Source organism: Macrobrachium rosenbergii, chromosome 48, assembly GCF_040412425.1.
Source record: "Macrobrachium rosenbergii isolate ZJJX-2024 chromosome 48, ASM4041242v1, whole genome shotgun sequence".
Taxonomy (NCBI): domain Eukaryota; kingdom Metazoa; phylum Arthropoda; class Malacostraca; order Decapoda; family Palaemonidae; genus Macrobrachium; species Macrobrachium rosenbergii.
In genome coordinates, this window is record NC_089788.1 from 77,007,720 (window position 1) to 77,030,219 (window position 22,500).

At 32.3% G+C, this 22,500-nt stretch overlaps 2 protein-coding genes across 3 annotated transcripts in view; one reads left to right on the forward strand and one right to left on the reverse strand.

Annotated features, from left to right (window-relative positions):
• The window catches only part of LOC136831157 (uncharacterized), a 25,801-nt gene extending 22,427 nt beyond the window's left edge, over nt 1–3,374 (forward strand). The window contains exon 3 of the mRNA XM_067091113.1: nt 3,247–3,374. Within this exon, the coding sequence (XP_066947214.1) occupies nt 3,247–3,374 (128 nt within the window). The remainder of the gene's footprint in view (nt 1–3,246) is intronic.
• Nucleotides 3,375–19,889: 16,515 nt separating this feature from the next.
• The window catches only part of LOC136831582 (galanin receptor 2a-like), a 16,311-nt gene continuing 13,700 nt past the window's right edge, over nt 19,890–22,500 (reverse strand). Inside the window, exon 9 of one of the 2 annotated variants that reach the window (XM_067092203.1) lies at nt 19,890–21,976. In XM_067092203.1, the coding sequence (XP_066948304.1) occupies nt 21,861–21,976 (116 nt within the window). In that variant the 3' untranslated portion in view covers nt 19,890–21,860. The remainder of the gene's footprint in view (nt 21,977–22,500) is intronic. The other variant, XM_067092204.1, reaches the window with a different exon arrangement.

Below are 22,500 nucleotides of genomic sequence, written 5' to 3' on the forward strand. Positions count from 1 at the left end.
ATTTTATCACAGAGATAAAGGTCTTATGAGTTTTTTTTTTTAACTTTCTTAGTTTATTATTATTATTATTATTATTATTATTATTATTATTATTATTATTATTATTATTATTATTATTATTATTATTATTTTATTATTATTATTATTATTATTATTATTATTTTTATTATTATTTTTATTTTTATTATTATCATTATTATTATTATTATTTTTATTATTATTATTATTATTATTATTATTATTATTATTATTATTATTATTATTATTATTATTATTTTATTTTTATTATTATTATTATTATTATTATTATTATTATTATTATTATTATTATTATTATTATTATTATTATTATTATTATTATTATTATTATTATTATTATTGTGTAAAAAAATCCACAACTATATAGAAAAATATATTACTATGTAAAATAAGCTTCCCCGTTACATTTGCCCTTTACTGAAATACTCATCTATTCACATTTAGAAATGTTTAGGAAAACGTTTTAATCAAAACAAAACATTTATCAGAAAACACAAAATTCTCTTCCACATTTACCCAATACTGTACATTCACCTAATCACATCTGTAAATGTTTAAAGAACATTTACTTAAAAAAAAAACTCACACATTCACAGAATTTACATAATGCTGTATTATTCATCTAATCACAAACGTAAATGTTTAGGAAAACATTTTTTCAAAGAAAAAATGTTTATGAAAAAATAATTTCACATCTTCATTTCCCCAAATACTGTACATTCACCCTAATCGCAGCCAACATTAAATATTCCAAGTAGCAACTTTGTCGTGCTGTTTATTCCCATCATCGTGAGGGAGAAAGGTAAAAGAGGGGGGGAAAGGATAAAAAAAGAGGAGTGGGGAAAAGGATAAAAAGAGGGAGAAAAGGTAAAAGAGGGAGAAAGGTAAAAGAGGGGAAAAGGATAAAAGAGGGAGAAAGGTAAAAGAGGGGGGAAAAGGATAAAAGAGGGAGAAAGGTAAAAGAAAAGGATAAAAGTGGGAGAAAGGTAAAAGACAGAGAAAAAGGATAAAACAGGGAGAAAGGCAAAAGACGGAGAAAAGGATAAAAGAGGGAGAAAGGTAAAAGAGGGTATGTCTTGATGGGAAAGGAAGGGGCTCTCAGGTGAGAGAGGAAAAAATAGGGTAGTGGATATTTTGTGATGAAACTGCATCTCTGACCTCCAGAGCTGCTTACACGGAGGAAAGTCATTTGTGAAGCAGAGAGAGAGAGAGAGAGAGAGAGAGAGAGAGAGAGAGAGAGAGAGAGAGAGCTACAAGAAACAGATGATCATGAACCAGCAACTCTGGTATATATATATAGTACAAAGCATGATAGGAAAAGTAACTCTAAAAGCAGAAATATTTATCCATCTCTCTCTCTCTCTCTCTCTCTCTCTCTCTCTCTCTCTCTCTCTCTCTCTCTCTCTCTCTCTCTCTTTATCCGATCCCAAGGAGTTTCTAGAACTCCTGAGGTTACAAAAGAATATATACTCGAAAGGGTTCTATTCTGAGTCTCCAAATGAGGACTTCCTCTTATCGCTTTTTGTTAGTGAGGTCCGTTTCTGTGGTGGAGGAATAAAAGTAAAGGGGATTTCTTAAGGGTACTTATGGATTTCAGCTACGCACCGACAGAGAGAGAGAGAGAGAGAGAGAGAGAGAGAGAGAGAGAGAGAGAGAGAGAGATACATCTGTAACGTAGATACGAAGATGATTATGGATTCAGCTACAGACTTGAAGAGAGAGCAATGAATATTGGGTGTAAGAGAGAGAGAGAGAGAGAGAGAGAGAGAGAGAGAGAGAGAGAGAGAGAGACGTCTTTAATATACACCTTATAGGTTCTGATACAAACTGACTGGAAGAGAGAGAGAGAGAGAGAGAGAGAGAGAGACTTAAATCAGTAATGTATTCCTTATAAATTCAGTTGCAGTCTGATGGGTAGTGAAATGAAGAGAGAGAGAGAGAGAGAGAGAGAGAGAGAGAGAGAGAGAGAGAGAGAGAGAGAGAGAGAGAACGAGTCTTTAAAAGCCAAAAGCTAAAAATAATCATCAAAATAAGTTAACATTATTGTTGCTTATAAATTGCCATAGTTGATTTAACATTTTTTGGGGTTTACAGTTCATCCAGGAATTAATTAATTTTTTATTTCGTTCATTCATCCATCTATTAATTAATTAATTCATTCATCCATTCATTCATTTATTCATTCATCCGTTCATTTATTTATTTATTCATTCATCCATCCGTTCATTCATTTATTCATTCACCCGTTCATTTATTTATTTATTCATTCATCCATTTATTCATTTATTCATCCATCCATCCGTCCATTCATTCATCACCCATCCATTAATTTATTCATTCATTCTTCCATCCATCCATTCATTCATCCATTCATTCATAGTCAGGCAAAGGAAGAGAATCAAGCATTGTTATGACAAAACAAAAGCCATTTTTAAATCTAGCCTAGTACAAAAAAATATCTATGTTGATAAAGAAAATAAAGGAAAAAATAAAGAAAAATACGTCTTACAACTCTCTCTCTCTCTCTCTCTCTCTCTCTCTCTTTCTTCATGTGTCTCTCTGTCAGTGTGTAGCTGAATCAATGAGATACTCGTTATAGACTTCCCTCTCTCTCTCACTCTCTCTCTCTCTCTCTCTCTCTCTCTCTCTCTCTCTCTCTCTCTCTTTGTACACGCTAAAGATGTTAGTACTTCTGAAGCATTCAGACGCGGCGCTGAATAAGGTTTGCTCTCCGTTCCCGGAAGCTGCATTAGAGCCATCGAGGTATAAAAAGAATTTCGACGGAAGGATTCTGCCACCAGATGGCAGCTGAGTGCAGCGGGCTCCGTCCGCCTCCGTAACAAAGCTGAATGTCTAGATATTTGAAAGTGAATGTTTGTATATTTGTTTGTCCACTACAGAAATCCGAACCGCTTGACAGACCCAGACAACATTTTGTACACGGCCTCTGTGTCACTCCAGAAAGGGTTTTAACTCGGAATCAAACCCCTACCCCGTGACAGACATACGAACACAGACAAAACAATTGAAATTTTCGTTTTTACGTCAACTTTTCCTCCAGGTTTCTGGGTTTATTTCTCATTTTTCACCTGACGATCCACCTTTTATTCCAGAACTCCTATGACATACTTTTTTTCAGAAGTTAAGTGAATTTTGATCATAATTTGTGAGAATTATTAATATAAAATCGACATTGAAAACTTACAGGGCATAAGATCTGCTACATGAAAGGAATCGTTGATATATATCACAAGAAGAAGAAGAAGAAGAAGAAGAAGAAGAAGAAGAAGAAGAAGAAGAAGAAGAAGAAGAAGAAGAAGAAGAAGAAGTATTGAAGAGAGTCAGAACTAATGCAAATTAGAATCATATATTATCTTAAAAACTTTCTTGAGACTTATTGAAGAAGAAGAAGAAGAAGAAGAAGAAGAAGAAGAAGAAGAAGAAGAAGAAGAAGAGGGAGAAGAAGAAGCAGTATTAAAGAGAGTCAGAACAAATGCAAATTTGAGTCCTATTATCTAAAGAAACTTCTTGAAACATACTGAAGGAAACCTGAGTCTTATAACGGAGAGAGAGAGAGAGAGAGAGAGAGAGAGAGAGAGAGAGAGAGAGAGAGAGAGAGAGAGAGAGAGAGAGAGAGATTATTCCAAGTAGACACTCGACAACCGACTTTGGACATAACTGTATTCAAAGGACAATGCGATTAATAATTCTCAAAAATATATTATTTTACACTAATTCTGAGAGAGAGAGAGAGAGAGAGAGAGAGAGAGAGAGAGAGAGAGAGAGAGAGAGAGAGAGAGAGAGAGAGAGGTCAAAACATTTTCTTCAAATACTCCTATATATTGATATATATTCGGCTTATTAATAGCTCGGATATTTCCCTTTACCCAAATAATTAATTCAGTATCCTTCAAATTATTAATGAATCGGGCTGGACGACGTCAGTCCTAAAGATAGAACCTAGTTCCTACGGGCTATCTGAGTTTGTATAATAGTGTTCTCTCATTTTGAATTTGCTGTTTGGGTAATATCAACATTATCTTTTTATACGTATTTATTTATCATTTGTTGAATTATGTTTATACGTTTTTAGTTTTCTGTAGAATAAAACTATCGTGTCGATTTTGTCTGTCCGTCCGCACTTTTTCTGTCCGCCCTCAGACCTTAAAACTACTAAGGCTAGAGGGCTGAATTGGTATGTTGATCATCCACCTCCAATCATCAAACATAGAACCAGCCCCTAGCCTCAGTGGTTTTATTTTAATCTGAGTGAAAGGTAGCTATAATCATGCTTCTGGCAACGATTTAGAATAGTCCACCACCGGGCCGTGGTTAAAGTTTCATGGGCCGCGGCTCGTACAGCATTATACCGAGACCACCGGAAGATAGATCCATTGATCCATTTTCGGTGGCCTTGATTATACGCTGTGGCGGCTGTACAGAAAACTCGATTGCGCCGAAGAAACTTCGGCGGATTTTATTTGCTTGTTTCTTGTCGAGAATGACCTCATTATATACTCATTTTTATCAGTAATTCAACTCTGTATTTAAGAGAAAAAAATATATATTTTCATTACTTCTTTATTTATGTCAGTGACAATAAGCGCTGAAGAATTACCTTTTATAAAAACATAATCCTAATTTCAAACGATGTTAACAATAGGATATGCTAAAATTCCATCATAATTAAACATATTTAAAAAAAAATAATACAAGCGAACAAATAAAATTGTAAAAAAAATTATCTCCTCGAACCAGGAAAAATAAAAAAGTAAAAAATGCGCAGGAGTTTCTTCGGCGCAATCAAGTTGTCTGTACAGCATATAATCAAGGCCAACTAAAATATAGAGATCTATCTTTCGGTGGTATCGGTATAATGCTGTAAGAGCCGCAGCTCATGAAACTTTAATTACGGCCCGGTGGTGGCCTGTCCTATATCGTTGCCAGAAGCACGATTATGGCTAACTTTAAGCTTATATAAAACAAAACCTATTGAGGCTAGAGGGCTGCAATTTGGTATGTTTAATGATTGGAGGGTGGATGATCAACATACCAATTTACAGCCCTCTAGCCTCAGTAGTTTTTATGATCTGAGGTTGGATAGAAAAAGTGCGGACAGAAAAAAGTGCTGACAGAAAAAGTGAGGACAGAAAAAAGTGCGGACAGAAAAAGTGCGGACAGAAAAAATGAGGACAGAAAATGTGCGGACAGAAAAAAGTGCTGACAGAAAAAATTGAGGACAGAAAAGTGCGGACAGGAAAAGGTCAGACAGAAAAAAAGTGTAGACAGAAAAGCGCGGACAGAAAAAAGTGCGGACAGAAAAAGTGAGGACAGAAAAAGTGCAGACAGAAAAAAGTGCGGACAGAAAAAGTGCGGACAGAAAAAGTGCGAACAGAAAAAGTGCAGACAGAAAAATTGCAGACAGAAAAAGTTGCAGACAGAAAAAAATGCGGCCGGACAGACAAAGCCGGCACAATAGTTTTCTTACAGAAAACTAAAAATAATAAAATCTGATTTGATAAAGATGAAGTCGCGTCCATTACATTAAAAAAAACATCTAACCAGATTAAAAAAAATAAGTTATTTTCTGTCCGTACTAATTCAAAGAACATAATATTCCGGGAATATTTTAGGCTTGCAAGCAAGTGGGAGGTATGTGTATAGCTCAACTGAGTTACTAAAGGAAAAATATTAGACTTCCTTTTATATATATTTTCAGACTAATTAGCTCACTTTATCAACTACGTGTTACTTATTATTATTATTATTATTATTATTATTATTATTATTATTATTATTATTATTATTATTATTATTATTATTATTATGTATATCTATCTTGGACATCTCTGCAGATGGTTTTAAGCTGAAATGAAGGCTGTTATTATTATTATTATTATTATTATTATTATTATTATTATTATTATTATTATTATTATTATTATTATTATTATTATTATTATTATTATTATTATTATTATTATTATCATTATTACATCAGCAAATTAATTAAATTATTTATCATTATTATTATTATTATTATTAGTTTATTATTATTATTATTATTATTATTATTATTATTATTACATCAGCAAATTAGTTAAATCATTTATTATTATTATTATTATTATTATTATTATTATTATTATTATTATTATTATTATTATTATTACTACTACTGCAGCAACTTACCCACCACAAGACCAGACAAGCCTATTGGCCCGAAAGCTTCTTGCCCAGTAAGTAAAGTGTACCCGCTTTAATAACCAATGCTAACAAGGTTTGGGAGCCAATTATCCCGCTGGGCCATAAATACCCCAAGAGCGAAGGGCACTAAATGAAATTAGTGCCGTTTTCGTGGTCCATAAAAGAGGAATTTTCACGTAAGTGAATTCTGCTTAGTCATATGAAGTTGATAGATAACAGTGGATGTTAATATAGGAACGCAAAAGAATTTCCTTCTATAATGTTTGTGAGATGCCCTCTCTCTCTCTCTCTCTCTCTCTCTCTCTCTCTCTCTCTCTCTCTCTCTCTCTCAGTTGACCCTAAGTATCAAGTCAGGAATTACTGGATAGAGTAACTACCAGTAAATCTTATAATTTATTAAGAGATAATTATGTGCAATTTTATTCCTAAGTCTTCCTGGTAAGAAAATTTCCTCTCTCTCTCTCTCTCTCTGTTTAGTTTAGGCCTACCATCCAACATTCCAAAGGAGTCAGGGTCTAAAAATAATATCAGAGAAATTTAACATCAAATGACAGAGAAATCTGTATAAGAAATGATTGAAAATATACATAGGAAGATAAATGAAGTATAATCATTCCTGAAATCTTCATTTATGACCAATTGAACTTTCCCTGGCCTCTTGACCTATCTTGGTAGTTGTGTGACCCTAGAAAACAATTTTTTTGAAATTTTGGTGCTGAAAAGGAAAATACTAACAGAAAAAATTGGGCCACTGTATGACCCAGGAAAGCCATTCTGGAAATTTTGGTGTTGGAAGCTAGATACTAACTGGGAAAACTGGGTCACTGTATGACCCAGGAAAGCTATTTTGGAAATTTTGGTGATGAAGGCTAAATACTAACAGAGAAATCGCTGTCTTGATACTGTAGGTCAACTTAAAATTACACATAATTCTCTCTTAATAAATTACAAGAATTATTGGTAGTCACTCTACCAGTAATTCCTGACTTGATACTTAGGGTCAACTGAGAATTGCACTTACTCTCTGGAAGCATCTCAGAACATGACAGAGAAAGGAACATGGAGAATGTCCCTAGGTAGGTGAGGAACAAGCTTCTAAAATTCCCCTGCTTTATTCAGGCAGTTTCCTGTCGACATTGATTGTCAGTCGACAGTCTGGAAACTAGTTAGGGATTCTTGTGTCAGTCTGGATAATCCTTTCCCTTTTCTCCTGGTAATTATGTTTCTAGGAGTGACTCTAAAACCAGTATTAAATGAAATGGTTTAGCATCTGGTAGGCTCCACTAAAATGCAACAAATGGAGTTTATTTACAAAAGCAAGTATAACTGTTATGAAAAAAAACATTGTAATGAGTTCAATTAAATTTTAAATGTTTGTTGCACAGCAATATTTTTCAGAGCAAGTGTCAGGCATATGAGAAAACATTGTAATGTGCTCAATTACGTGTTAATGTTTGTTGTAAAACAATATTTTTCAAAGCAAGTGTAATTGTTATGAAAAAATATTGCAATGTGTTCAATTACATTTCAAATGTTTGTTGTACAGCAATATTTTTCAACGTAAGTATCATGGATATGAGAAAACATTGCCACTGGTTCAATTATATTTAAAGTTTTTGTTACGAAAATATTTTTCAAAGCAAATGTAATGGATATGAGAAAAGATTGTCACTATTTAATTATATTTAAAGTTTTTATTATAAGACAATATTTTTCAAAGCAAGTGCAATGGATAGGAGAAAACATTGTGGTTGGCTCAAATGTATTTTAAATGTTTGCTATACAACAATGTTTTTCAAAGCAAGTGCAATGGATATGAGAAAACATTGTGGTTGGCTCAAATGTATTTTAAATATTGTTATGAAACAATAATTTAATAGCTGTATTGGGATTATTGTAATATGATATCTGCACACACTTAAGACCAGTGTAATCCATACACAAAATATTGCCAATGAATGTTTAATTTAAGTTCAGTTCTCTTTCACATAAAGTGTCCAATAACCATAAGGCATTCAATAACTTTAATCTAACAAGCAACAACTGAAATACGTTAATGTTAAGTTAATCAGAATTACATAAAAAGTTATTGAAAAAAAATTTTCACTTCTGTCATATGAAGCCTACACATTAACATTCATTTTACATTTGTTGAAACTACTTTTCAATAAGTTTATTTAATTAATCCGCGTGGTTATACAATAAACATATATTTTGTAATACCAGTTTTCAGCTGTCGACATTATCCGTTTCACTATGTGTACTTCAAAGCTTTGTTTGACCTAATTGGCAAAGGTACGTGGGTAGAGCAAGGTAACAGAATTCCAGTTAATCGTCCCACGTAATTTTAATTAAGCTTCTGAATGAAAATTAAATACACTTCGGTTAAGTGCTTATGAATCAGCGATTAGAGTGTACATAATTATTATATATATATATATATATATATATATATATATATATATATATATATATATATATATATATATATGTATATATATATATATATATATATATATATATATATATATATATATACATACAAAATATAGATCAGTTATCAGTTAAGATGAAAGATAAAAAGTATATTAACAGATAATTATTTAAAAATATAAATAAATGATCAAAATACAAGGGTGAATTTTCTCAACGAATTAAATGGATCAAGGACTGCTATTGACCGCATTAGAAAAATTAGCAAATAAATCGATGAATGTATAAATAAATGATCAGAATACAAGGCGAAATGTTTTATTCAGTTAAAGGAATCAAAGATAACTATTACCTGCTTCCTTCAGGGATCTAATATTCTCCCTCAGAGTGAAACGGAAAGGAGAAGGAAAAAGATGACTTATGATCCAGACAAAAAAGAATTCCGACCCCATTTCTCGTCTGGTATGAGGAGATGAGGCTGACAAAGTCCCCCGCGTCAGATGTCGTTATAAGCAGGGGTCGCGGCCCCCCCCGCGCCCCTACAACCCCCTGTCTTGGAGCGAAGGATAATAATTTGTTGTCGGTTGTGTCCTTCCGTGTCACGGAATGTTTTATCGACTTTAGGTTCCACAGCAATTGCGAATCCCACAGCGATTGAATGTCGCGAAAAAACTCACACAGCGAGATATGGGTCAGAGATCACGGGAAGGTTTTCCATGCTAATTTGGTGAAAATTTCAAACATTTTAAGTTTTTATTTTACAGGCACTTTGGTGAGTTCCGTGTACACATTTGTGTCAGTCTGTAACCTACACACACACACAAACATACACACACATACATATATACATACATACATACATACATATACATATACATGTGACATTTTATACATAACACTCAAAGAGTAGGTTTTAAAATTCCCATGACAAAAAAAAAACTATTCCCTGTAAGCTTATTCCTCTCTCTCTCTCTCTCTCTCTCTCTCTCTCTCTCTCTCTCTCTCTCTCTCTCTCTCTCTCTGTGGAAAATCCTAAAGTTAAATCATCAACTCGGTACAGTAAACAATATAAAGTCAAGGGCGCCACCTGGTGTCTCTTGTTGAATTTGGGCGAAAGGGAACTATTTGTTATGTCTTTTTGCTTTAGTTTGTACCCTAGTGAGTTTATATACATACATATATATATATATATATATATATATATATATATATATATATATATATATATATATATATATTATATATTCGCTATGAAAATTAATCTGAATGTGAATCTATTGTGAAAACCTCCGAATATATTAAAAGAATAAATTCAAAAATGCAAAAAGAAAAATGATAAAAACAAGAATAAAATAAATAAATACTAAAAGAATTGGAAAGAAAATAACAAATGAAACATGGCCAGAAATAAACGTGATAATAATAAAAGCAATAAGAGTAAAACTTTAGATGGACAATATAGTACGGTATAATTAGAGACAGCAACTTGCCGGCACGGGCTCTTGCTCCCAAAGCAGCCCGTAACATTCAGTCCAGAATGGAAGATATCTAACAATGTTCTAACTTACATTCTCTCTCTCTCTCTCTCTCTCTCTCTCTCTCTCTCTGGCCGTCTGTCTCTCTCCATCTGTTTCTCTGTCACTTTTTCTTTTTTCTCTCACTGTTTGATCTCCAGTCTCTCTCTCTCTCTCTCTCTCTCTCTCTCTCTCTCTCTCAACTTCCAGTATCTGCGTCTGAATAGAGAGATCGCCTTTCTGAATCATTGCGCTTCGCTGGAGGCTTTGACAGTTCCCTGTATAGGCACCAAAAGGTGGACACTGAACTGGATGACAAACGCACAAACACAAACACGCACACACTCACTCACGTCGCCTTTGTGGACATTATTCTGATGATTTGGGCGAACCTCTCTCTCTCTCTCTCTCTCTCTCTCTCTCTCTCTCTCTCTCTCTCTTCTTTTTTTTTGCATTAAACTGAAGGCCCTCTCTCTCACCTTCTTTTTCCTGCTCTGTGAATAAAATTGAAGTATCTCTCTCTCTCTCTCTCTCTCTCTCTCTCTCTCTCTCTCTCTCTCTCTCTCTCTCTCTCTCTCTTCTTTTTTTGCATTAAACTGAAGGCCCTCTCTCTCATCTCCTTTTTCCTGCTCTGTGAATAAAATTGAAGTATCTCTCTCTCTCTCTCTCTCTCTCTCTCTCTGGGGATTCTTAATGGCTTTCGAAGAAAAGTACTTCATTTTTTAATGGTTTTGGAAAGTTTTCCATGTTTTAATTTAAAAAAAAAAATGTTTTTTTTATTGATTTGGAAAACTTACTGTTTTTTCGTTTTTATTTCGAGAAAAGTGTCGTATCACTTTTCCAGTGGTTTGGAAATGCTTGTTTTTTTTTCTGTTTCATTTCAAAGAAAATTTGCAGTTATGAATGTTTGTTATTTGAGTGAAAACAGTTTTTTATAGTTAAAAAGAGTGGTTTAGTTAAAACAGTTTTATTGGTGAAAACGGTTTTTGCGAATATTTTTATAGTGAAAACTGTTTTTAGCGAAAATTATTTTTTTAGTGAAATACGTTTTTCAGCGAAAACTGTATTTTGGTGAAAGAGGTTTTTCAGTGAAAACTTTTTTTAGTAAAAAAAAGTTTTTTAGGCAAAAACTGTATTTTAGTGAAAACAGTTTTTTTTGTTAAAAAGAGTGTTTTAGTTAAAACAGTTTTATTAGTGAAAACAGTTTTTTTGCAAGAATTGTTTTTTTTAGTGAAAACAGTTTTTCCGCGAAAACTGTTTTTTTAGTGAAAACAGTTTTTCTGCGAAAAGTGTTTTTTTTTTTGTGAAAACAGTTTTTCCACGAAAACTGTTTTTTTAGTGAAAACAGTCTTTGTAGTGAAAACAGTTTTTGTCGAAATAAGTTACCTAGTTAAAACAATTTTATTAGTGAAAACGGTTTTTTTGCGAAAATTGTTTTTTTTTAGTGAAAACAGTTTTTTTTGCGAAAACTGTATTTTAGTGAAAACAGTCTTTGTAGTGAAAACAGTTTTTTGACGAAATAATTTTTTAGTTCAAACAGTTTTATTAGTGAAAACATTTTTTTGTAGTAAGACTACAAAAACCATTTTACAGTGAAAACAGTTTTTTGTTGTGATAAACATAATCACAGGGTTAATTTAGTTCAAATTACAATTTCATATTTACTTCCCCGTTTTGTTTCGAATACTGTAAAAAAAAGTACCTTTAATAAGTAACAAAAAAAAAACTCATGAGTGTCAATGTTTCATTACAAATAGGAGGAAAAAAATGTTGTTTTTTTTTTCTGCTAAGAATAATTACGATTTAAATCGATTTAATGAAATTTAGGCTGTCAAGCTAACCACTGGGTAGGGCCTTTCGGCTATTCAGTCCTTAAGCCATTGGAAAGAGGGAGTTAGAGCGGTTGGACAGCAAGATAAATAGATCCAGAAAATAAATAATACAATGATCTAAAGGTAGAACCAGGAGAAAAAAGTAATAGCCAGAGAGGTTGAACAGCAAAATTGAAGAATGGCAGTTGTAACAGAAGCACAAGGCTACAAAAGTGGCTGAATTTAGGGACGGAAAGAAAGCTGCCAGCACTTTCGAGTAATGCCTACGGTGCTCCACGTGAGGTGCACTGACAGCTCTACCCCTCTGCAAGGCTAAAAATAATCACCCTTCAGTAACTCTTAAGGCCCTCGTCATTGTCATCATCACGTCAACCTCTCAGAAGAGAACTTGACTCTAAAATATTGTACTGGCTTTTATTTTCAGAAAAATAAAAAAATACAATTTCCATTCATTTCTGAAGTATCAGATCGTGCTCGTTGAAGAAGTTACATATTTTTTTTTTTTTTGGTAATTTGTATGACGTTATCTGGGAAAAGCACAATTTCAGCATCTTTTTTATTTGTTTTATTTTTTTGTTTTATTCTTTTTGTCATATTGGTTACCAGAACGTGACACTGAGATGACTAAAGAATTTTAGTAAGTTATTTTAACTTTTTTATTCTTTATGACAAAGGTCAAAGAAATTTCTGAATGTAAGTAACTGCAAAATGGATAATTTTTGTGGATGTAATGATCAGGATCTTTTATGAATTAAATATTACATGTAGATATATGTACAAACACACACACACACAACACACACACACACACACACACACACACATATATATATATATATATATATATATATATATATATATAGAGAGAGAGAGAGAGAGAGAGAGAGAGAGAGAGAGAGAGAGAGAGAGCTAAGATAATGAAGCAAACACACTCTAGTCAGGGGAAACTATCTAATATACGATCTTATCACACCATCCACTACTTTTCTATCATTCCGGAATTGCAGAATCCGTAAGCCAGCACAATATCAATTGGGTAAATATCCCTGCTTCCAAAACATTAATCAGCTTAAGTCTGAACATTCAATCTGAAGTGAAATCGAGCGTATTCAATCAGTCTCGTCCTCTGTATCCTAACAGATTTATTGAAAATGATATTTTAATGTTATAATGTTTAACTAACTTTATTTACGTAACGCTAAGATCTGGTAACTGTTCAATAAATGCTGTGTGCTCTCAAGGTTTTGCGTGCCAGAAGCACAGATTGTGATCACATTATTATTATTATTATTATTATTATTATTATTATTATTATTATTATTATTATTATTATTATTGGGCTTGTTGCATAGGAATAGGTTTCATCCGCATCTTCATAATACTAATAATAATAATAATAGTAATAATAATAATAATAATAATAATAATAATTATTATTATTATTATTATTATTATTATTATTATTATTATTATTCAGAGGTGAACCTCTATTCAAATGGAACAAACCCACAGGGGTCACTGACTTCAAATTTAAGATTTCAAAGAATATTATGGTGTTCATTTGAAAGAAGTTACAGGAGATTTAGGGATTACAGAGAGCACCATTTATCCCAGATTAATTCAAAAGCAGTATATTTGAAATTCACAGCTAAAATAATGAGATTAAAAACTCAGATCCAATTTAGCTTTTGGCATAACTAGTACAAAAGATTATCTACCCTAAGTGTTTTTTTTTTTTATTTACTTTTTGACAGTTAAAAAAAATTAGATATTTTTAAATAAAATGTTCCCCTGTTTACATTTCATTATTGAGGCAAATGACCTCAAATCTACATCAGTTGGGTAAATGGTGCTAATTCCCCCTAGCCTTTTTGCTTATTACTTTGATAGCTGGATGGAGAAATAGATGGACCTACACAGTAGGGGAAGCACATTGATGATAACGAGAGAGAGAGAGAGAGAGAGAGAGAGAGAGAGAGAGAGAGAGAGAGAGAGAGAGAGAGAGAGAGAGAGAGAGAGAGAATAAGGAAGTTCATGAAACTTCAGCCATATATATATATATATATATATATATATATATATATATATATATATATATATATATATATATATATAATGTGTGTGTGTATGTATGTATGTATGTATGTATGTATGTATGTATGTATGTATATACATACATACATATATATATATATATATATATATATATATATATATATATATATATATATATATATACATACATATATGTGCATGTATGTCTGCATGTATATGTATATACGCATCTTTGTACAAATCCACCCCCACCCCAGGCATTAAAACGAAATTCATTTGTCCATAAAGTTTATTGGATGTGTTATACATAAATATACATAAATCCGCTTCATATCTGTACAGAATACCTGAATAATTTCAGTCCTTATACACTCATCAAATACACAGCTTTCAGACACTTCAAAGATTTTCTAAACTAAATTCCAAAATCTACAATAATATAGTTTTAGGAACGATTTTTTTTTCTGAAATTCACGTCTCGAGGAAAATATTGATATTATGTACAATGCTGAAAAAATACATTCGGGAATTTATACAGGGAGATACGTTATTGTTATACATAGTTAATGAATATTTCAACCCAGAAGCCTGAAGTTTATGGTAAATCTGCAAAACTCTATAAAAAAAAATAAAATAAAATGAAAAATTGTGCAAAAACCGTCTGGATAGGTCATAGTAATGTTACACACTTAATAATACATTGTATTAATAAGTAATGTATGAGAATATGAATGTATATGTTGTGATTGGTATATATAATGTTTGAAAATCCTAAAAACAACATGATTTTATTTATTATTTTGTCTCATCATCTGTTTGTATTACTTTGCCATAATTTCTTGAATATGTTGCAGTTATATATTGCAAATATGAAAACTTTGACTGACAATGCAAGATTATATTCCAGTATTAATTGATTTATTTTTTTAACTTCGTGTTCAAAAAAGCTAACAAAAATCAATAGATCTTAATTAGAAATGAGTTAAAATTTCCTTTTACATGGAATATATAATAAAAAAAATGGTTCAACTCATAAAAACTTAATAATAAATAGCATTTACGTTAATAACTGATAGATTTAGGTTTCTCTGGCGTCGCGAAATAAAAAATTCACTGACACCTGCACTTTCGTGGAAAACAAGACGAACGGATTTAATTACAGACTTTATTGGTTTTGTGTATTTAAAAACACAGCCTCCCCTTTTTTTAACTCTAGATCACATTTAATTAAATACCCAATATGTTGTTTTGGATGAAACTCAGCGAGATGCGATCTGTGTTTTATCAGATCAAGGGATTATTTTTGTATTCAGTTTCTATTGAAATTTGGTGACGTAACGTAGGGATGGCCTTCTACAAAATAATATGCTCTCTCTCTCTCTCTTCTCTGTCAGTCTTCTGATACCATATATACGTTCATCTCTCTCTCTCTCTCTCTCTCTCTCTCTCTCTCTCTCATCTCATCTAAATGTTACTCACTTCAAAACCCTATCGAGGGCAGAGGAAATGAGTTTCCCAACTCATTACGACGCATGTAATCAACAATAACGGAAGTCAGTGTTATTCTTTGACTGTAACTCAGATTTGGCTCTCATTGATGTTTGTAATTGTCTGCTGTAAAACACAGTAATGGCTTATTCTGATTACACTGAAAACGTTGAGAACAAAACTGGGCAATACTTTTAGTTTTCTGTAAAAGAAAACTACTGTGCCGGCTTTGTCTGTCCGTCGGCACTTTATTCTGTCCGCACTGTTTTCTGTCAGCACTTTTTTCTGTCCGCACTTTTTCTGTCCGTCCTCAGATCTTAAAATCTACGGAGACTAGAGGGCTGCAAATTGGTATGTTGATCATCCACCCTCCAATCATCATACATACCAAATTGCAGCCCTCTAGCCTCAGTAGTTTTTATTTTATTTAAGGTTAAAGTTAACCATAATCGTGCTTCAGGAACGATATAGGCCAGGCCACCATCAGGTCGTTGTTAAAGTTTCATGGGCAGCGGCTCATACAGCGTTATACCGAGACCACCGGAATATAAATCTATTTTCGGTGGCCTTGATTATACGCTGTACAGAAAACTCGATTGCATTTTTTACTTGTTTTAAGTAATGGTGGGAAAATTTGTGTGAATTTAGTATATAGAAAAATACTTGTGTTCTTAGTACAATAAAAAAATATATGTATTTTTTCCATTAATGGTGGGAGAGGTCTTGCACAGTTAGAAAAAAAAACTAATTGTTTTCTGACTAAAATAAAGCAATACTTTCTTTATCAGTGGTGGGAAATAGGTATAAAGTTTAATAAAAGCAAGTATTTGTTTTAATAGTAAAAAGGCAAAATAAACTTCAGTTATGTTGGGAAAGTACATATAAAACTTAGTTAAACAAATAAAGCATTTGTTTTCTTAATAAAAAGAAGCAGAACAGTTTTTAGTAATGGTGAGGTAGTACGTGTGAACTTTAGTATAAAGAGGAAAAAAAATATTTTTACTTCTGTAAGATGTAAGGTTAATTTTTTGTTAAAAAAAATTATTTTTGCTTCTGTAAGGTGTAAGGTTAAACTTTTTACTCTAAAAGTAAATAATGAAAACTGTGAGTTTGTTCATTATTAATGTTCAAACGATGAACTTTGATCGAAGGTATTGCCGAAGTTTCTTCGGAGCAATCGAGTTTTCTGTACAGCGTATAAGCAAGGCCACCGAAAATAAATCTATCTTTCTGTGGTCTCGATCTAATGCTGTATGAGCCACTGCCCATGAAACCTTAACCACGGCCTGGGCAACATTGTTGCCAGACGCATGATTATGGGTAACTTTAACCTTAAATAAAATAAAAACTACTGAAGCTAAAGGGCTGCAGTTTGGTATGTTTGATGAATGGAGGGTGGATGATCAACATACCAATTTGCAGCCTTCTAGCCTCAGCAGGTTTTAAGATCTGAGGGCTTACAAAAACAGTGCGGACGGACAGACAGAGCCGGCGGCAAAAGTTTTCTTTTACAGAAAACTAAAAGTGTGTGAAAGATGTTGCTAACTTTACGAAAGTTATACAAAGAAAAGTTTCTACTTTGGAAAAGTTATTGAAACGAAGTTACATAATTTCTTGGGAAAAACATTATGATCAACTAAACGAAAATCAAAAACGGAACCGCTAATTACTGAAGTTCAAACTGTAGTAAAATTGAATTATCTACCTGAAGTCGAGATCTGACAATGAAGTGTAAATCTGAACTTAAATTTTTATTCAATTATATTAGCAAATTTAAACACAAACATCCGTTTTATTATAGAAATGATAGAGAGTTCTCGAAGCAGTTGAAATATATATATATATATATATATATATATATATATATATATATATATATATATATATATATATATATATATATATATATATATATATATATATATATATATATATATATATATATATATATATATATATATATATATATATATATATATATATATATATATATATATATATATATATATATATATATATATATGATGTGACTGAACAAAATATATTCCAAAATATTTAGGACAAGCTCATGTACTGACGATTCTCCAAATTTGAATTTTCATTTTCGTTATATTGACAAGTTAATTCAAATTTAAAATAACTTTTATTCAAACAATTATATGACAGATAAAAAAAAAGTTCTGTTAAACATGAAATAAGCTAAACGGGACACTGAAATAGAATATCCTTTTCGCAAAAAATGCAAGTAATAATTGTATCCTTTCCATGCCTGAATATTTTTGGGGGTAAAATTTTGGAAACGATCATATTACTCATTTACATTTTGGCGTATCCTATGAATATAAATGTCAAACACTCGCGAATTTGATGTTAAAACATATAATTACTGATCCATTTGACATTACAAGGGTTAGGACATTTTCAGTTGAATATTCTGGGCCTGCTATTTGTTCTAGATACTACAATTTCGGAATTTTTGATAATTATATAAAAATAGAATTCTATGATATTACGAATTTCAGTACAAAGGGGAATGGTGTTATAAATGAAAATGTATTGACGTTATTCATTAGAAAATTATGTATATATATATGTGTGTATATATATATTGCATTAATTTCCATATTAGTTTTTATCACTTGCACTTGATTACCGTTTTTTGTTCTATACGCTCACGTACACCCATACATACATGAGAGAGAGAGAGAGAGAGAGAGAGAGAGAGAGAGAGAGAGAGAGAGAGAGAGAGAGAGAGAGAGAGAGAGAGAGTTAAAATTCATTGATTCCAAAGGCAGGATCATAACCATATATATGTATATATATATATATATATATATATATATATATATATATATATATATATATATATATATATATATATATATATATATATATATATATGCATGAATGGAGATCTGTATGTTGGTGCCTGTACATAAACATATCAACATCAACATAAACATATTCATAATCATATGCGTATATACGAGTAGACAACGATATACGCAGTCGTTAATATTCCACGTATTTTTTTTATTACAGTCAGTTTATAATATAGTCTTTGGCAGAACACTTATACATTACATTAAAAACCAGTTATGCTTTAGAAAATTGAAAACAGTCATCCCATTTACCCTTTGGCAACACAGAAAAACATTTTATGAATACATCAGAACACATCGGAACATTCAACATCCAGCAAAATGAACGTCACATATAATAATAATGTTGTGTAGAAGATTCACAATTTTTTTTTCATTTAGAGAAAAGTCTTTCTATTTTATAACATCTTTCTTATATTTTCAGATTAATTCACAGAGATCTGGGACGACAAAAATATAAAATTTCTTTATAATACTGAATGTATGTGGGTACAGTTTGGTGTTGATTGTAAGAAGTGATTAAAATCATTATGGCTCTTTTAGACACTGAAATTATAATATTCCTATGAGGTTACATCTTAATTTCTATGTCACAGGTACAAAATTATCTGTTATTCAAAGAGTAATAGAATAATTCAATCGTAGTTCACATGGCTCCCCTCCGGTCTAAAGCATATTTTTCCTAGTATATTATTTTTACATGATATGTTTCTGTTGGAATAACTCGAAAAAAAATATTTTTTCTCTGTTTTCCTCATTATAATGTTTATTTACATTTTCTATTTACCCGGTGTTTCTACGACGCTTTTTCCCCATCCCTGCACTTTTTTTTTAATGAAAAGATCCACGTTTCAATAAATATTCTCCATCTCGACACACAAAAAAGGTCAAAATGGAATATGGAAATTTAAATCTCAAAAAAAAAAACGTTGCTTTTCCTGTGATTATTCACGCCAGCAGTGGCCTTCAGACATGCTCCATGATTCCATTTTGTTTCCTCTATATTTTCCCGTGTCACAGACTCAACCTTTTGAAAAACATGCTCTGGCGTTTCCGTTGAAATAATTCCCAGGTGCTTCTTGCCGTCAATGTTTTCAAGAACGGCTTTTTTTTCAATCCACGTTCGTCTCGCTGTGCGTGTAACATTGAATTTCTTCTCTTTTTTTATGGTGCCATTTTTTTGTCATGGTTTCACTTCATGGTACGAAAATGGAAAAAAATGTATTTGCAAAAACTCACTTTAAAAATAGATAGATTACTGATTTTAGTTTTCTGTAAAAGAAGACTATTGTGACGGCTTTGTCTGTCCGTCCGCACTTTTTTCTGTCCGCCCTCAGATCTTCAGAACTACCGAGGCTAGAGGGCTGCAAATTGGTTTGTTGATCATCCACCCTCCAATCATCAAACATACCAAATTACAGCCCTCTAGCCTCGGCAGCTTTTTATTTTATTTTATTTATTTAAAAATGTAAGAAAAACCATGAATACAAAACAGTAAGTTATTACTTTGACAAAAAACCTCGAATGATTTTCTATTATTTTATTTGTTATTAATTTTTCTAATGACACCCCCATCACTTATATACATCCATTAATCACATGATTCTTGAAACACGGAAGGTGGTAGAGATTTCCAGATTTGACGTGAGAGAAAATCCAGTTTGTTTGTCTCTGAAATCATGTACTGACTTTTACTTCTGGAAAATTTACTTTACTTGACACACGTCAGGGGAAATATTATTATCTCCTAAACTATCTTTCAAATTTCTTTACTTCACCTCACTTTAATTGACAAGTGAGGCACTTACTTCTTTCCAATTACTTCTACTTCAAGGAAATCCTCATTCACTTCAGAAGTGTAAACTCAGTGTGCATCTTTTCAAGAAGTATCTGATGGCACATTAATTTTTCCATTCACTTCACTTCACTTTACTTCAATCAAAAGAAACCTATTTCTTTTCAACAGAGACCTTCTTAGAAGACATTCTGCTTGCAACAGTTTCCTGCATCATTTAAAAGTTTAATTGTTCACTATGGCTCATTTCATGATAAATCTGCCAATATGAAGTGTCTGTCACCCATTGGATTCGAAATAGAACGCTTCACTTCACTTCAGTTGGCAAAAGAAGTATTTTTGTCTATAGAGATCCTCCTAGGAAACTCTTGAGGCAACTTCCAATCTTCCTTAGGAGCTCATTTATCCGTTGTGCATCTTTTTAGGCTAAATTTGCCGATAAAAAAATCAGAGATTAGATCCCATTTACCCTACTTACCTTAACTTCAGTTAACGATGGAAACTTTCCTTTCAGATGGAGGCCTTTTGAGAAAACTTCTCTTTTGAATCAACTTCCTGTCTTCTTCAGAAGTTTATTTATCCACTGTTCATCTCAGAATAAGTTCGTCACTCAGGACGCTCCGATTGCTCATTAGATCCAACTCGGAACACATCATTCAATTTCGCTTCAATTCAAGTCGACCAAGGAAATATTTCCATGAAAACGTCCACTTAAATCAAATTCCTAATCTCTGAAGAAGTTTTTGAAGTTCAAAGCTGCAATTTTCCTAAATGCTCTAGTCAATATGAAGTCTGATTACTCCTCTCAATTGATCCAACTTGTAACACAATACACAATTTCACTTGATTCAGTTCGACCAAGAAAGCACTTTTTAGAAAGTTTCCACTTAAATCAACTTCCCAAACTCTCAAGAAGTTTTTTTGGGGGCCGTCCAGAAATACACTTTCCCTGAATGCTCGAGTCAATATGAAGTCTGGTTAATTCTCTCAATAAATCCAACTTGTAACACAATACACAATTTCACTTGAATTCAGTTCGACCAAGAAAGCACTTTTTAGAAACCTTCCACTTAAATCAACCAGTTCTAACTCTCAAGAAATTCTAATCCAGAAACAACTTTCCCTAAATGCTCAAGTCAATATAAAGTTTTGGGGGCCTAACACAGAAATTTCACTTTCCTGAAAATGCTCATTAAATCAATATAAAGAAAATTTAATCTGATTAATTCTCTCAATAAATCCAACCTGTAACACAATACGCAATTTCACTTCAATTCGACCACGAAAGCACTTCTAAGAACACTTCCACTTAAATCAACTTCCCAAACTCTCAAGAAGTTATTTTAGGGTCCAGAAAATTTAATGCACTTTCCCTGAATGCTCGAGTTAAGATGAAGTATCTGATGACTGCTTTCAATAAATCCAACTTGTAACACAATACACAATTTCACTTGAATTCAGTTCGACCATGAAAACCACTTTTAAGAACACTTCCACTTAAATCAACTTCCCAAACTCTCAAGAAGTTTTTTGGGGTCCAGAAATACACTTCCCCTGAATGTTCGAGTTAAGATGAAGTATCTGACTACTTCTCAGATCTTGTAAACCCAGGAGTTTACAAGGTGGAGTCAAGATTGACAACACATTGATTTCTGTGATGACTTGCACCCATCGATACCTGCCCATTGAGATCCAGATAAGAGCTGTTGGCCAGTTCGTCGCTCCCAACACCTACAATAAGAATATAAAGACAGAATTTACCAGATGTGATTCTGAAGAGAAGTGATTTTGACTGCGTCTACATTCTACTTGAATATTATCAAATTTGAAATGATATATGTAAGTGAGATACATTCACTGAATCTAACAAATGTGAACTTATATATCCTAGTGAGTCAAGTTTATATATTTTATTATGAAATACTGACTTGGGATTATCACACTGGAATTCTGTCAGATATGAAGGCCACTTCTGTTAAGCCACTTATCGCTTGGGTTAAAAAAAAAAAAATGAAGGGCACAAACTCTCAGTGCAGTTGACAGCTTTTAATGAATTAGCAGGAAATGTAAGATAAACCGGATGTCAAAGTTTAACTCCATGATTGTTTTTTTTCTCGAATTTGGTAAACTTTTTAATCACGCGCCAAAAGTATTACGTTGAGTGCTGTTTCCGACGACTGGAAAAGCAAAGCCTATTATTCAATGTATTCTGGAATATCAACAGAGCATTTACTAGGTTCGTGCTGCAATATGGC